This window comes from Rutilus rutilus, assembly GCF_951802725.1.
Source record: "Rutilus rutilus genome assembly, chromosome: 6".
NCBI lineage: Eukaryota > Metazoa > Chordata > Actinopteri > Cypriniformes > Leuciscidae > Rutilus > Rutilus rutilus.
This window is the reverse complement of record NC_140214.1, coordinates 5,939,176-5,954,545: the sequence shown is the minus strand read 5'-3', so window position 1 is coordinate 5,954,545 and position 15,370 is coordinate 5,939,176. Positions and strand designations below refer to the sequence as shown.

The 15,370-nt window shown below is 37.4% G+C and overlaps 1 protein-coding gene across 4 annotated transcripts in view; it reads left to right on the top strand.

The window, feature by feature from the left end:
* Positions 1 to 15,163, top strand: part of pde1cb (phosphodiesterase 1C, calmodulin-dependent b) — a gene marked incomplete at its 5' end in the record, with an annotated part of 99,470 nt that extends 84,307 nt beyond the window's left edge. For 3 of the 4 annotated variants that reach the window (XM_084411969.1, XM_084411971.1, XM_084411970.1), the window contains 10 exons: positions 3,021 to 3,121; positions 3,707 to 3,835; positions 5,253 to 5,354; positions 5,821 to 5,941; positions 9,080 to 9,161; positions 9,978 to 10,092; positions 10,716 to 10,882; positions 11,514 to 11,711; positions 12,754 to 12,810; positions 13,685 to 15,098. In XM_084411969.1, coding sequence (XP_084268095.1) covers positions 3,021 to 3,121; positions 3,707 to 3,835; positions 5,253 to 5,354; positions 5,821 to 5,941; positions 9,080 to 9,161; positions 9,978 to 10,092; positions 10,716 to 10,882; positions 11,514 to 11,711; positions 12,754 to 12,810; positions 13,685 to 13,701 — 1,089 coding nt within the window. In that variant the 3' untranslated portion in view covers positions 13,702 to 15,098. Of the gene's footprint in view, positions 1 to 3,020; positions 3,122 to 3,706; positions 3,836 to 5,252; positions 5,355 to 5,820; positions 5,942 to 9,079; positions 9,162 to 9,977; positions 10,093 to 10,715; positions 10,883 to 11,513; positions 11,712 to 12,753; positions 12,811 to 13,684 lie in introns of all 4 variants that reach the window. The other variant, XM_084411972.1, reaches the window with a different exon arrangement.
* Between the last annotated feature and the right edge of the window lie 207 nt (positions 15,164 to 15,370).

The window sequence follows — 15,370 nt, the reverse complement described above, 5'->3', positions numbered from 1 at the left end:
CCGATAGGTTGCCGCTGGTTGCCGCCGAACCGCGTCATAGCTTATTACCATAAAGTTGACTTGATTTCAACTCTTCTCGCCGCTCTCGCCATCCAAGACGCGCCGCGCCGCCCTCGCCGGAGCTCGCCGCCGGCTCTCATTGAAAATGAATGGCTTCCGGCCACTTTGACGCTCTCGCCGCCGGCGGTGTGAACGTACAGTAAACGTTTAGCGGTAGTGAGGAACCTTCGGTTTTTCCAGTGAAGGATCCAGTGTGTTGTAGGCAGAGGCTAAAGGCTGCAAAGCATCGTAAATACAGAGAGAACGAAAATCCTCCATGTTTGTAGTGAACATTTCAAACTGGATGACCACAAACACAGTGTTTTAGACCAAACAGAGAGGAAAAAACTGGGGAAAAAATGCCGTTCTGTCAGTTCCGCCCAACCCGCCGAAGCTTACGAGCTGTTGCCATAGTGTTCCATCTTTACCATAATCCTGTTTAAAGAGTAGACAAAGTATGATACCATTTTCAGTGATAAACCTACCATTTTAATAACCCTCTGTCGATCTGACTGTCTGTGGGCGGGGATTCAAAAATGCAAAAATACAATCTTTAGTTTTAATTTTGCTTTATCTGGTGGACTTTTGCTGACAAATAAACATGAATTTCGAGTAAACATTGTTCATTTACAGCTACCGAACATTGTAACAATACAAAACCGATTGAAAATCAGTGAAGTTACACTTTAATTGACCAAAAACTATTTTTAATAGTTCTAGTTTATATCAACAATAGCAACACGGCTTGTGGAATCTCTTCCCTCGTGTTTACAGCGGCGAAATGCAACGACATTACTATACCCTTCATTATCAGCACGCTCTTGCGGCATAGACTGGTTTGTTGATTATAATGATCTAATGTGGCGTTGTTCCACTCGCTCTCAATTCAGAAACGGTGTTAATCATCTTGATAATGTTACGGTGACAACATGTCGAAGTCTGTGGGCACGAACTCAAGAGTAACTGCGTAGAAACCCAGCGGCGTAATCATTAATTCTGCTGCCGAACACACATACACACATCTTAAGCTTTTTAATGAACAATCATATCAGGCCTGTCATAAAGCAGCGGCTTTCTGAAGAGAATCCTCATGCGGTTTTCTCATACGAGGGTCATTTACACAAATCTCTTTATCTTGCATCTGACTTGCTCTCAGAGAGGCACGTGTCTCATCAGAATGCACTTCTGCAAGACAGATGCAGTGTGATGGTGTCATTTTGCACTCTGAACTGGAGTCTCTCTATTAAATGATTAAATATTAAGATGAAGTCCTGCGGGAAGCAGCGTGCAGCTGAGAGCTCAAGGTCCTTCAGAGCTTTACATTCAAGATTGATCTGTGTTGAAACGGCCATTATTTTACCGCTATTGACTCAGTGCTTTTGGCTATTTTAATTTTTAAGTGCCCATATTATATTTATTTATTTTTGGGGCTCTCTTAGAATACATTTACATGATTTAAAGGGATAGTTCTCCTAAAAGTGAAAATTAGCCCATGATTTACTCACCCTCAAGTCATCCTAGGTGTTTATGACATTCTTCTTTCTGTTTTGAAGTCCATAAAAGTACATATTTTAAACAAAAAACAAAACGTATATCAAACAAGAAAACATGTAGGGTGGGGCATGATTTTCTCTATCAGGAGTTGATTGGATGGTTGTGTTTTTTACAAGGGCACATGAATTATAATAATGATGTGCATGGATACATCATATATTGCAAATACTGTAGTATTCCATAAAAAATATGAATTGGCAATTTTGATTTCATGGTGAAAACTGAATCTAAAATGTTTGGTCTGAAGTTCACAGTAATAAAAAAGCACTTGAAGTAGCAAATATAAATAAAGTAAAAATAGTAAAAATACAGTACCGATCAGAAGTTTGAAAATATTACTATTTTTAATGTTTTTGAAAGAGGTTCACCAAGGCTGCATTTATTTGATGAAAAATACAGAGAAAAAAAAAACAACTGAAATATTGTGAAATATTTGAACATTTTTAAATAATGGTTTTCTATTTTAATGTACTTTATGTTATTTATTTCTGTGATGCAAAGCTGAATTTTCAGCATCATTACACCAGTCTTCAGTGTCACATGATCCTTCAGAAATCATTCTAATATGATGATTTGATACTCCGTTATTATCATTGGAAACAGTTGTACTTGCTTAATATTTTTTGGAACCTGTGATTATTATTTTTTTTAGGATTCATTGATGAATAACAGCATTTATCAAAAATAGAAATCTTTACTATCACTTTTTATCAATTTAACACATCCTGAATAAAATAAGAAATAATATTTTTTTTTATTTCTTTCAAAACAAAGAAAGAAAAAAATACTGACCCCAAACTTTTGAACTTTAGTGTATATTGTTACAAAAGATTTCTATTTTAATTAAATGCTATACGTTTTATTCATCAAAGAATCCTGAAAAAAGTATCACAGGTTATGAAAAAATTATTAAACAGCAAAACTGTTTCCAATATTGATAATAAATCAGCGTTAGAATGATTTCTGAAGGATCATGTGACACTGAAGACTGGAGTAATGGCTGATGAAAATTCAGCTTTGCATCACAAAAAAAAAATATATATATATTAAAATAGAAAAGCGTTATTTTAAATTGTAATAATATTTCACAATATTCATCAAATCAATGAGAGACTTTTTTCAAAAACATTAAAAATAATATTTCCAAACTTTTGACCGGTATTGTATTTCTAAGGCAGTTGTGGTGTACCAAAAAAGAAAAGATTGAAATGTAGGGTCATAAAAATGCCCAATAATATTATGTTCTCTTAAAGGAATAGTTCACTCAAATCTAAGCACAGTTTGAGATGTTTACTAGGCTTTTTTTTTAAATCAGGAAAACATCTTAGAAGATGGTGATTTCAGCAGAGGTCTCTATTTGCTCTTTTCCATTAAGGAGAAATGAGATGTTAAAGAGTTCTCATGCGTGATGTTTCTCTCCTCTCCAGCACTGGATGACGGAGTTGGAGATTTTAGCCATGCTTTTCGCCGCTGCCGTCCACGACTACGAACACACCGGGACCACAAACAACTTCCACATCCAGACCAGGTAACGCATAAGCGCTGGGTGAGTCATCCATCAGACTCCTACGCTGGAGTCACGAAACCTCAACATGAGCCGGCTGGATCAAACTAGCATGAACAACTAGCTTTCTGACCAAAACCTGACCTGGGACAAATTACAAGAATGGGGAAATGGAACAAAAACACAGTTTTGATAAGGAGTGTTTTTTCTCCTGGTTTCCTTGTGTCAGTGAATTGGTTTGGGGGTTTATTTGTATGATGTAAATAGTTTGGGGTTGATAAGACTAAGTCTCTTTCAAAGCTTGCATTTATTTGACCAAAAATACAGTGAAACCGTATTACAATTTAAAATAACAGTTTTCTATGTGTATGTTTATTTTTGTGACTTATTTCAGCATCATTACTCCAGTCTTCAGTGTCACATGATCCTTGAGAAATCATTCTAATATGCTGATTTGCTGCTCAAGAAACATTTCTGATTATTATCAATGTTGAAAACAGTTGTGCTGCTTCATATATTTGTGGAAACCATAATATATATTTTTTCAGGCTTCTTTGTTGAATAGAAAAAGGAAAACTGTGTGTATTGAGTTTGCACTCGTTCCTTCAGGTCGGACACAGCCATCCTGTACAACGACCGCTCTGTCCTGGAGAGTCATCACGTCAGCGCTGCGTATCGACTGCTTCAGGACGACGACGAGATGAACATCCTGTACAACCTCTCCAAAGATGACTGGAGGTACAGCACCATTTCACATCCATCATTCTGTACATTTTCATCGTTATCTCATTTCTTTTGTCTCCAGAGAACAGACAAACTGACAGTCTGACATCAATTTTCTGTAACTGCAATATCATGATAAGTCTTAGTAACAGAGTTTTTCTTCAACTATTGATTTTGATTAGATTTTTATTAAAACTTGGATATTTCCGAAAACTTTTTTTTCTTTTTGTTAAAATAAGGTCTCATATGTATATATACAGCAGCATATACTGCTGTATATATATATATATATATTGGATTACTTATTACTAATTTCTTTAGGGAGAAGGTTACATTAAAAACATACATTTTAACATTAGATATAAAATTTGGATGTTAAATCCACTATTGTTATATATAGATTTGTTCTATAGTTTATACAGTATTTAATGCAATTACAGTAATAATTACTTTGTAATTTAATATTTTATTACAGTAATAATTACTTAGTTATTAATTAGACCAACACTGTATTGTCAAATTATGCTAAATATGTGAAAATATTTATTTGGATGTTTAATTGGGTGTATTAATAGATATATAAAATGCTAGTACTGTTGTCAGATTAGCCTTAGCCAGACAAAGAAGTTGGTTTAGAAAAATTACAAAAATAAAAAAGTGAACGGGTTTTAAAGTGCTATAATTTTAAGAGTCTAACTGCTCAGTTGAAGAAACACCCAAAAAAAGGGTCAGATCTACTAACAGCTCGCTCCAGCGTAAACCCTCTTTTGACGTTAAAAAACTACGGTCAGGATTTACTAAAGACATGCAGTGAAAAATGAGCACTGAAAAGGCATGGACAGGGTTATTTTTGCGGCTGACTTGCATATGCATTTGTAGGAGTTTCCCTTTCAGACGCAACATTTATGGGAGGAGAATATTTAAATGAATCATGCATTAAGGTTTGCGCTAGTCAATTTACTGGTGTTTGCACCATTATTTAACGATCAAAAAAGCTTGTCTATAACCAGATGCTAATTTGTAGATTGCGTTGGTCATTATATAAATTATCCGGTTGCGTCTGTGTCCTTTAATTTACTATTCTTCTTTTAATCAGTAGATCACACGCAGAACTTTCCACTCCCATCTGTGCTTTTTTGGGCTAATCTGCCCTCTTCAGTAAATCTGGCCCAAAAAGTCCCGAAAGTGTTTTTTTTTTTTTACATTCTCACAAAGTGTTTTTTTTTTTACATTCTCACTGTGCTATTTTAAACTAAACACAACAAATAAAGAAAGTCTGAAGTCCTGTGAAGTTTTACAGCAAGACAGAGATGGAAATGTTTTATTTCTCATTCAGAAAGAGAACGGTTATCCTCACACTTTGAAGCGGAACTGCACTTCTTTCTCCGGTGGGGAGATTCAGTGCAGGTGTTTTGTGTGCTTGTGTTTTTAGAGAGCTCAGGGCGCTCGTGGTCGAGATGGTTCTGGCCACTGACATGTCCTGCCACTTCCAGCAGGTCAAAGCCATGAAGAACTTCCTCCAGCAGCCAGAGGGGTGAGAAACCTTTACAAACACACATCCGACCTGCTCCTCTGCTGTCTGTCACCTTTTGCTTTGTCTGCGTCTCCCCAGAGCAAGATGTTATTGGTTAGAGGTTGTTCTTTCATAGCAGTAGAGACTTTATTAAGATTGATGTTTCTAAAGATTCCTTAAGAGAAATAAAAAGAGACAAATGATACAGAGTAAAATATAGAGCTGTAAAATGAATGCAGATCAGATCATTTGGTTTTAGGACAATTTGATGCAAAATGTTTGAGTTCTTATTGGGATCTTTTGATTAAAGACTTTCTTATTTTGGCAAATCTGAGCAATTAGCTGTGTTTTTTAGGTATCTTTAATGGGGACTTTTTCACAGGAGAAACATCTGAAAAGCAAAATTTGCTCTCCATTTAATCTCATTGTCATGTGTCAGAACAAAAACGTATTTTACCATTCGGATTGGTGTGTTTTCTTCACCCAGAATTGATAAACCCAAGGCTCTGTCTCTGCTGTTACACACGGCCGACATCAGTCATCCAGCCAAGAACTGGGATCTGCACCATCGCTGGACTACGTCACTGCTGGAGGAGTTTTTCCGACAGGTTTGACTCATGTTTGTTCTTCTGATCCGTTCGGCAGGTGTATGCGCTTGTACACGTGTGAGATGAAGCAAGAAAAATCTCATCTTGCACTATGTATTTTAATCCTCTCTCGGTTTCGCTTCTTGTTCTCTTCTGATTGCCCTTTCATCCAATCACACGCAAGCCTGCGCCAGGGTTATCATAGGCTGCAGAAACGAGAGCATGTAGAGAAGTGTGTCATTTGAGATTGTTTACACCTGAACATAACCCTCTGAAACTAACTGGCTTTCACGGCCCCATCGAATGCAGGTCCCGAAATTAAACTTTGGCATGATCACGTGAACAGCACTGAGCTCATTTTTTTCAACATCACAGCAATGTCATACACATGTATTTTTTAATACAAAAATTTTGTTGGAAATGCTTAAAGGAACACGCCGACTTTTTGGGACTTTAGCTTATTCACCGTATCCCCCAGAGTTAGATAAGTCCACACATACCCTTCTCATCTCCATGAGTGCTGTAACTCTGTCTGACGCACCCACCGCTAGCCTAGCTTAGCACAAAGACTGGAGGTAAATGGCTCCAGCTAGCATACTGCTCCCAATAAGTGACAAAATAACGCCAACATTTTCCTATTTACATGTTGTGATTTGTATAGTCACAGCGTGTACAAATAACAAGGTCACATGAGACACAGCCATCTTCTAACCGTATACATACTGGGAACTATATTCTCAAAAGGCGAAGCACTGCTACTTGGGCGGAGTGATTTGCTCGCATGCTGTGTCTCATGTGACCTTGTTATTTGTACACGCTGTGACTATTCAAATCACAACATGTAAATAGGAAACTGTTGGCGTTATTTTGTCACTTATTGGGAGCAGTATGCTATCTGGAGCCATTTACCTCCAGTCTTTGTGCTAAGCTAGGCTAGCAGTGGGTGCGTCAGACAGAGTTACGGCACTCACGGAGATGAAAAGGGTATGTATGGACTTATCTAACTCTGGGGGATACGATGAATAAGCCAAAGTCCCAAAAAGTCGGCGTGTTCCTTTAAAGTGCCCCTATTATGCTTTTTTCAGATATTCCCTTTCATGCAGTGTGTAATATAGCTGTTTGTGAATGTAAAAGTTCTGCAAAGTTTTAAAGATCAAAGTGCAAAAAACTGCCAAGACGAGTCGTCAGTAATTCCAGTCTATGGTCTTCATTGGCTGCCTGTGAACAACGTCTACTTTGACCCTCAAACACTGTAGTTGTAGCTGAGACCGGAAGAGTTTGGTTCATGTTGTCGACATGTCGAGGAGACTCTGTTTCAGCACTGCAAATCCACTTTGCATGCACTCCCAAAGGATGAGGAACTGATCTGTTAAAACCGAAGTCATCATTACTGTTACTGTTTGTGTACCCCATACGCCAGCTAACCAATGAGAACGCGGGAGAATGATGATGATCCATAACAACAGACGTAGAGACCAAAGCTGTTGTGGATCCGCTCACCTGAAACCCTCCGCGACTGGCAGATTTGAAGAAAATTATCATCGTTTGGCAAATAAATAAACGATGGACAGTTACATACGTGTTACATTTTATCACGTAAGCTTTATGGTACACATCAAACAAGGGAATTTCTAGTAATCTGTAGTGTTAATATTAATTAGCGAGTCCACGAATGGCTTGGGTGTGCAGAGCATTCGCAGCTTATATGGACTGCACTTGCCCCTGATACATATTATATATAATTATCAACTGTCAAAATAGGCCCAATGCACTAATGGACTCTGTCTGTCTCTTTTGCTTTGTAAAGTGAACAATGGAAGGGAGTTGCTTTCTCTGTATTACCTCCCGATCTTACCCGTCATGTGTCTGTTTATCTGCTACTAAAGGGACTGTTTTAAAGCACATTCACAGCTCTATTCTCCATAGAGTGGGCTTCATAAATATGCTTTGATTGATTGACAGATTAGAGGATGGGAGCTATTCCTGTGTGTGAGCTATTCGTATGTGTGTGTGTGTTTGTTTGTGTGTGTGAGTGTTTGTCTAGTATTGTTCCAGCAGCTGTACACACCAGGAGGCAGATCAATCATAACCGGCTGAACATAAAAGCTTGACAGTTTATTTTAGTCTGCCTTCAAATAATGTTTACGAATATTTAGTATATGAAAAAAATCTTTCTGAACCAGACCCAGAGCTGCAACTGTCCACCGCATCATTTCATAAGCATTATCTGGATTCAGACAGGCTAGTATCAGGCCACAGACTGCTGACATTGCTTATATTGAGTACGGTTATGGTGTAGCTCTCAGTGAGCAGTGCAGAAACATTTAATTTAACTCCCATTTCAAGATGAATGAGGCTGTAGGGCTTTACATGGCACTTTCCACAAATATGCTACACTTCTGGCACTACTTTATAAGTATCAGACCTTCAGAGGCTCAAATGACAGGTTCTTTACTGGAAGAACAATAGATTTATTAGTTAACAAAATAGGTTTATTAGTGGAGCAAATAAGTTAGGTTTTTGAACTGTATTTATGTCTTAATTTTTAGTAACAAACCTTAAAATTCCCGATAGAAAATAAAACCACTCTTACAATATTTCGTTTGATAATCTGCCCTTTTTAATGGAAGACGTCAAGCTTTACACTGTAAGTTGACGAGTTGATTTATCTACGTTTTAATATGCCGCGGGTCATTAAGCTTATAAGATGAATGCCGAGGCTTTTTAGGTCAGGTATCATCTGCGATCTCTGACCCAGTTGGTTCGCTGGATTCCATAGCTGTGATACGCTGTGTTTTACAGCAACTGGGAAATTGTCAAAAAAAGACATCCCGACAAAGTAGAGTAACTGCTTAGAAATAGCATTGTTTTTTTTGGAGAAACAGGTATGTGAACTAAATATCTGAAACATATTATGGTATTTTTATGCTTTAGTGTAATAAAAAATGAATAAATACAGCACCTTTAAACTATTTGTCGACAAGAAATAATTATCCGTTTGAGGCCCTATTTTGTACACTTTGTTTGTGGAAAGTGCCCCATATTTCATACCTGTGTTAATAAATAATTGTGCTGTATATTTGAAAATGTCCCCCTGATACGATACTGTGTAATTTATGAGTGTAGTAATGCAGTTGAATGATGTGTTTGTGTTTGCAGGGTGATAAGGAGGCAGAGCTTGGTCTACCTTTCTCACCTCTGTGTGACCGTAAGTCCACTATGGTGGCCCAATCCCAGATCGGTGAGTGACAAACACACGTTAAGTACGCAGACACTAATGCTCACAATTAAATCTCAATACTGCAATTGCAAATGTATTAATAATTACGCTAAATTGCAAATACAGGTGAAACTCATAAAATTAGAATACTGTGCAAAAGTTAATTTATTTCAGTAATTCAACTTAAAAGGTAAAACAAATATATTATATAGACTCATTACATGCAAAGTGAGATATTTCAAGCCTTTATTTGTTATCATTTTGATGATTATGGCTTACAGCTTATGAAAACCCCAAATTCAAAATTAGAATATTTTAAAAAGGTTTAGCTGTAAGCCATAATCATCAAAATGATAACAAATAAAGGCTTGAAATATCTCACTTTGCATGGTTTACTGAAATAAATGACCTTTTGCACGATATTCTAATTTTTCGAGTTTCACCTGTTCTCGTATTAAGCTGGAAAAGGGGGAGAAAATACACATTTCAGCTTTACACTTACCATACTATAGCTGAAATACATGGCTATTTTTATTTGAATATCTTTTTTAAAATTGAGCTCAGTGCAAAAAATGAACCATTTATTTTTCTGTTTTATTGACTGTCATATGCTGGCACAAATGCTTGCAATTATATGTAAATATTGCAATTGCAAAACTATGAATTACGCTAAACGGCAATACTCGTATTAAGCTGGAAAAGGGAAAAAATGACACCTTTCAGCTTTAAACTTACAATGGCTATTTTTGAAGATCATGCATATGAGGATCATTCATTCAAAACTTTTCTTCAGATATTGTGCACAAAAATAAGCAATTTCTTTGTCATTTTCTGTAGGTTTCATTGATTTTATCGTTGTTCCCACGTTTACGGTTCTGACGGACATGACCGAGAAGATCGTCACGCCGCTCATTGAAGAGGCCACGAGTTCAGGCCTGGCTGGATTTCGCAGGTCAGAGTCTGGAAGTCTGCTTCTGCAGTACAGGAATAGAGATAACGAATGCTCATTAAGACGAACCAGTCGAATTACTGCTCCGGCCGCAATAATGGCTTTCCTTAGTATCGAAACCCAATTCACTGATTCTATTGAAGTCATTACTGCAAATCCAATTCAGTCCCGATCAGATACCTCAGTTGGATCGTTTAGAAAAAGAGTGAATGTTAGTAAGTGCACTGACCTTTTTAATTCAGTTTAAAGTGATCCATCAGGTCAGACAGCTCTCACTCCACTCCAACACAATTTAAGTTTGAAAGTTTCTTTGGACTCTCTAAGTAGGAGTTGAATATCCACTGCTGACTAAGCTTAAGAGCACATACTTTCTTTGCGTAACAAATTGCATCTTCTGCATATAAAGGACTGAATTATATCCCTTCCCTTAGAATGTATGGTAAACTAAAACAGACCGGAGGTTCATAGAAAGGACACAAAGCAGCAGCAGCAGCATAATAATGATCAACAGAGCAGGACATTTAGGTAGATATGGGGATGTTACAGAAGCTTAGTGGATGTGATTACTGCCGACGTATATGCAATATTGTGATTTATGACGAGTCCTATCCCGTCATCTCAACCAGTATTACTGCCGGAGATTCGAAGAGGAGCAGTGTGAACAGCTCTGGATCTGATGGAAGCGGATCCCTGAACTGCTCGCTGCTCTCTGTGGACCTGAAGAACTTCAAGACCATCTGGAACGAGGCGGTTTCTCTGAACAGAGAGCGCTGGAAGACGCAGGCGGATAAAGGTGCGAGCAGATTCATCCCTGTGAGAATGCATGTGTTTGAGAACTGTATCTGGGACGTCACGCAGAATAAATCATCCTCAAACAGGACGGTTTGCACACTGGAACTCGACAGCAGAACACATTTAGGAAAGACATTCAAATCTATTTGAAATAAATGCTGTTCTTTTGAACTTTCTATTCATCAGAGAATCCTGAAAAAAAAAAAAAATCTATCACGGTTTCCACAAAAATATGAAGCAGCACAACTGTTTTCAACATTTATAATAATAAGAAATGTTTCTTGAGCAGCAAATCAGCATTAGAATGATTTCTGAAGGATCATGTGACACTGAAGACTGGAGTAATGATGCTGAAAAATCAGCTTTGCATCACAGGAATAAATTATTATTTAAATTCAAATAGTAAACAGTTATTTTTGTTTGTAATATTTCTGTTAATACTTTTTTATCAAATAAATGGTGCCTTGGTGAGCATAAGTGACTTCTTTCAAAAACATTAAAAAATCTTACCATCTGAGTTTGAAACCTTCAAATGGGAATATTAGTACTGAATTGGTACATCCAAACTTTTGCATTCTGACTCTGAGTAAGTGAATCGTGAATAATGTGCCTCTCACTGTGTCTCATACCAGAGAGGGAGGAGAAGGCCAAACGAGAGCTGGAGGAACAGCAGGAGGCAACCGCGGAAAACAGAGACCCAGAGCTGGCGGGACCAAAGAAAGACAGGGTGGGAGAGGACAACCCGGAGCCAGGGGGAGGGGACGGACCCCCGGAAGAAAGTCCCCATGACCACTCACAAAAAGAAGGGGGACATCGGAAATTACAGAACGGTATTGTGATCAGATGAAATGACTGTTACTGTCAGCTCAGTTAATGTTGCTCAATTTCAAGATGCATCACTGACTGCCCTCTGGTGGATAATAATCAGAGCAACTAACACTGTGTGTGTGGAGTGGAGAATTCCTTCCCACTGCATACTGTGCATTATGTACTTGATACAGCATGCTATTCAAAACCATAGTTTGTCACATAACCGCATTCGATTTTTTAAGCAGTATCCATTTATCACCTGGGAAATAAATTTAATTTGATCAAATCAATCTATCTATCTATCTATCTATCTATCTATCTATCTATCTATCTATCTATCTATCTATCTATCTATCTATCTATCTATCTATCTATCTATCTATCTGTCTGTCTGTCTGTCTATGTCTATCTCTATGTCTATCTCTATGTCTATCTCTCTGTCTGTCTGTCTGTCTGTCTGTCTGTCTGTCTGTCTGTCTGTCTGTCTGTCTGTCTATCTATCTATCTATCTATCTATCTATCTATCTATCTCTCTGTCTATCTATCTATCTATCTATCTATCTATCTATCTATCTATCTATCTATCTCTCTGTCTGTCTGTCTATCTATCTATCTATCTATCTATCTATCTATCTATCTATCTATCTATCTATCTATCTATCTATCTATCTATCTATCTATCTATCTATCTATCTATCTATCTATCTATCTATCTATCTATCTATCTATCTATCTATCTATCTCTCTGTCTGTCTGTCTGTCTGTCTATCTATCTATCTATCTATCTATCTATCTATCTATCTATCTATCTATCTATCTATCTATCTATCTATCTATCTATCTATCTATCTATCTATCTATCTATCTATCTATCTATCTATCTATCTATCTATCTATCTATCTATCTATCTATCTGTCTGTCTGTCTGTCTGTCTGTCTGTCTGTCTGTCTGTCTGTCTGTCTGTCTGTCTGTCTGTCCATCCATCTATCTGATCTTGTCCGATCACATTTTGTCTTTTGTCTGTTCCGCTGAATGTGTGCTCATCTGATGTCTGTAAACAGGAGAAGTGTCTGAAGAGGCAGAGTCACCAGCAGATGAAGATAAGAGAACACTCAGTGGTAAACATGCATGTTTGTTCTGTATTCTGTCCGAATGCGCTTTTGATGTCACTGTAGGTAGTTACAGAATGTATTAATATCTGAATGTCATTGCATCATATAATAAAACATCAGACCGGGTGGCATTGTTTAAAAGAAAAGTGCACCTGTGGTGTCTCTGCTAGGACACCTGTGTGAACTTCACCAAGAAAATCCCCAAAACACCAGTTACTTAAAAGACATCGAGACAGAAAAACGCAGACTCTCAATTTGATATTTCATGCGGTGACATTCAGGTTTTTAACTTTAGTGTGACTGAAGTTACCGCAACACTTTATTTTCGATGGTCCACTTTAGACATTATACTAACTATAAGTAACTTTGCAACTATGTGAGGAATGTTGGTAACCAAACGGTTTTGGTCTGTAAATATATCTAAATACCAATTCAGATGCAGATTCTGAAAAAAATCATGGCTATTGTAGCCTAAAAATTTAAGTGCAATAAATTCTCTGTTGAATAAAATAAAATAAAATATTTATTTCTATAAAAGTACTTTTTGCAATGTCTATTAGATTTTCTCATTTAACACAATAATGACTTTAAGTGATGTTTTGGGGTAATTTCAAACTCTGTACATGTCAACTAACTCTCATTACAGTATTAGTAGACTGTCTGCTTAATTTCTGCTAACTCTTTATCTACCTACCTGAACCCTAACCTAACAGTCTACTAATACTCTAACATGTAGTTACAAATCCACTTATAGTTAGTAGAATATCTAAAGGTGACCACCGAAATAAAGTGTAACCAAAGCACCTAAACAGTTTTTTGCTGTTCTCATGTTCTGAGGCTGTTTTTCCTGATATCAATTTCTTCACTCTGATTCGAGCAGAACCTGCGAATGCCTAGAGTGATTTCCAGTGGCGTCTTGCGGTCCGACATCAGACACAGAAGCGGCGAACTTCCCCTCGGTTCTGAAGGTCCACGGCGCCCTCTAGAGGACACAGCTAACGCTTACATCACTTTGTGTTCGGCCTCTATCCCCTCCAAAGCCTTTGCTGCAGTTATCTCCAGACTTTCATAAGACTGATCCCTCTGAACGATGAAGAATGTCACAGGCGAGGGACAACAGCTGCTTTTGTCTGGTCTGTTTTATTAACTGAAGCAGATCTCATTTCCCTCCCAAACCTTTAGAGAGTTCATCCGCTAAGAAAAAAGCATGCAAGAGCTGAAACAACGCCATTATACAGTACACACGAATTCTTGCTAAAAACCTCCTTCATTTGTAATTACACACACAAATGCTTTTTATGTCTTTCTGCATTTGCAGTCGGATGACTTGCCACGTGTCTATGATTTATTTCTAAATAGCCTACTATATGCTATATAATATGTAATATGCGGCCTGCGTTAAACTGTAAATAACTAATCTTAGCAGTTGCACCCGTGATCAATATTCACCCAGATCTGCTTTTGCGGCAACATGACGTTGTGTTCAGTTATTTTAAACACGCTTTACTCAACATGGACTGATTTTTATTTCAGCAAACGTGCTCTGATGCAATGCGTTTGTTGGCAATGCCTCATCAGCTAATAGAAGTTGCGTATATGAAACCCTGAATGTGCATAATGTATTATTATTGTAAATGACTGTCTGCATTTAGATCAGAGCTTTTATAACTGAGAAAAGCCGTACGAAGTGGCAGTATTTCTTATTGGAGCACGTCTGTGTGCAGCTGTGGAGTAGAAAACGCCGGATTCAACCTAAGATTTTTCCTTCTCTCGCTTACCTTCAGATGCCTTTCTTCATGTAGTCTTTCTGAAAGCGAACCGAACGCAAACGTCTTCTACAGGAAACGCTCACGCACAAACTAGCAGTCACCATAGACGACTTAAGTCTTATAACTGAACGTAGTAGTGTGTAAGTCATAACCATATCACTGTGCTCGCTCTGCAATACCTAGATATTTGCCGTACGTCATTTTTACTGATGTCCTGAGGTTTTTGTGACAAGCGTTTCTCTGTCCTTTGAGCAGGTAATCTAAAAAAAGAAAGAAAAAAAAAACATGTCCTTAACATTTCAGCCCAAAATCAAAAGAAAGCAAATAGGAAATTACATTTTGCATGATGAAAACAAACCCATTTTTAGGACCGTTATTTTTTTGAGGGCCTTTTAACGTGATTTTCATAGCGATATAAGCACATTTTCCTAATTTCTTCTCATGAACATATCCAGACGTTTTACTATTTGAGTTTTTGTAATTCATGTTAATCTTAAAGACGCTCTAACAAATACACTACCATGCAAAAAAAAATAACAAGATTTTGTAACGTTCTGAAACATGTTCACCAAGGCTGCACTTATTTGATCAAAAATAGGCCTACACTGTTAGAAAAATCTGTAGAAATTACAGTATTACTGGCAGCTACTTGCTAGTAACTTACTGTAGATTTAAATTGATGTTATTTACTGGCAACAATTTGTTCAAAATTAAATGAACATTAAACATTAACAAGTCTTTATCTTTACAGAATAAAACTAAAATAACAGCCTCATGCAAAGCATTCTGGGAACCAA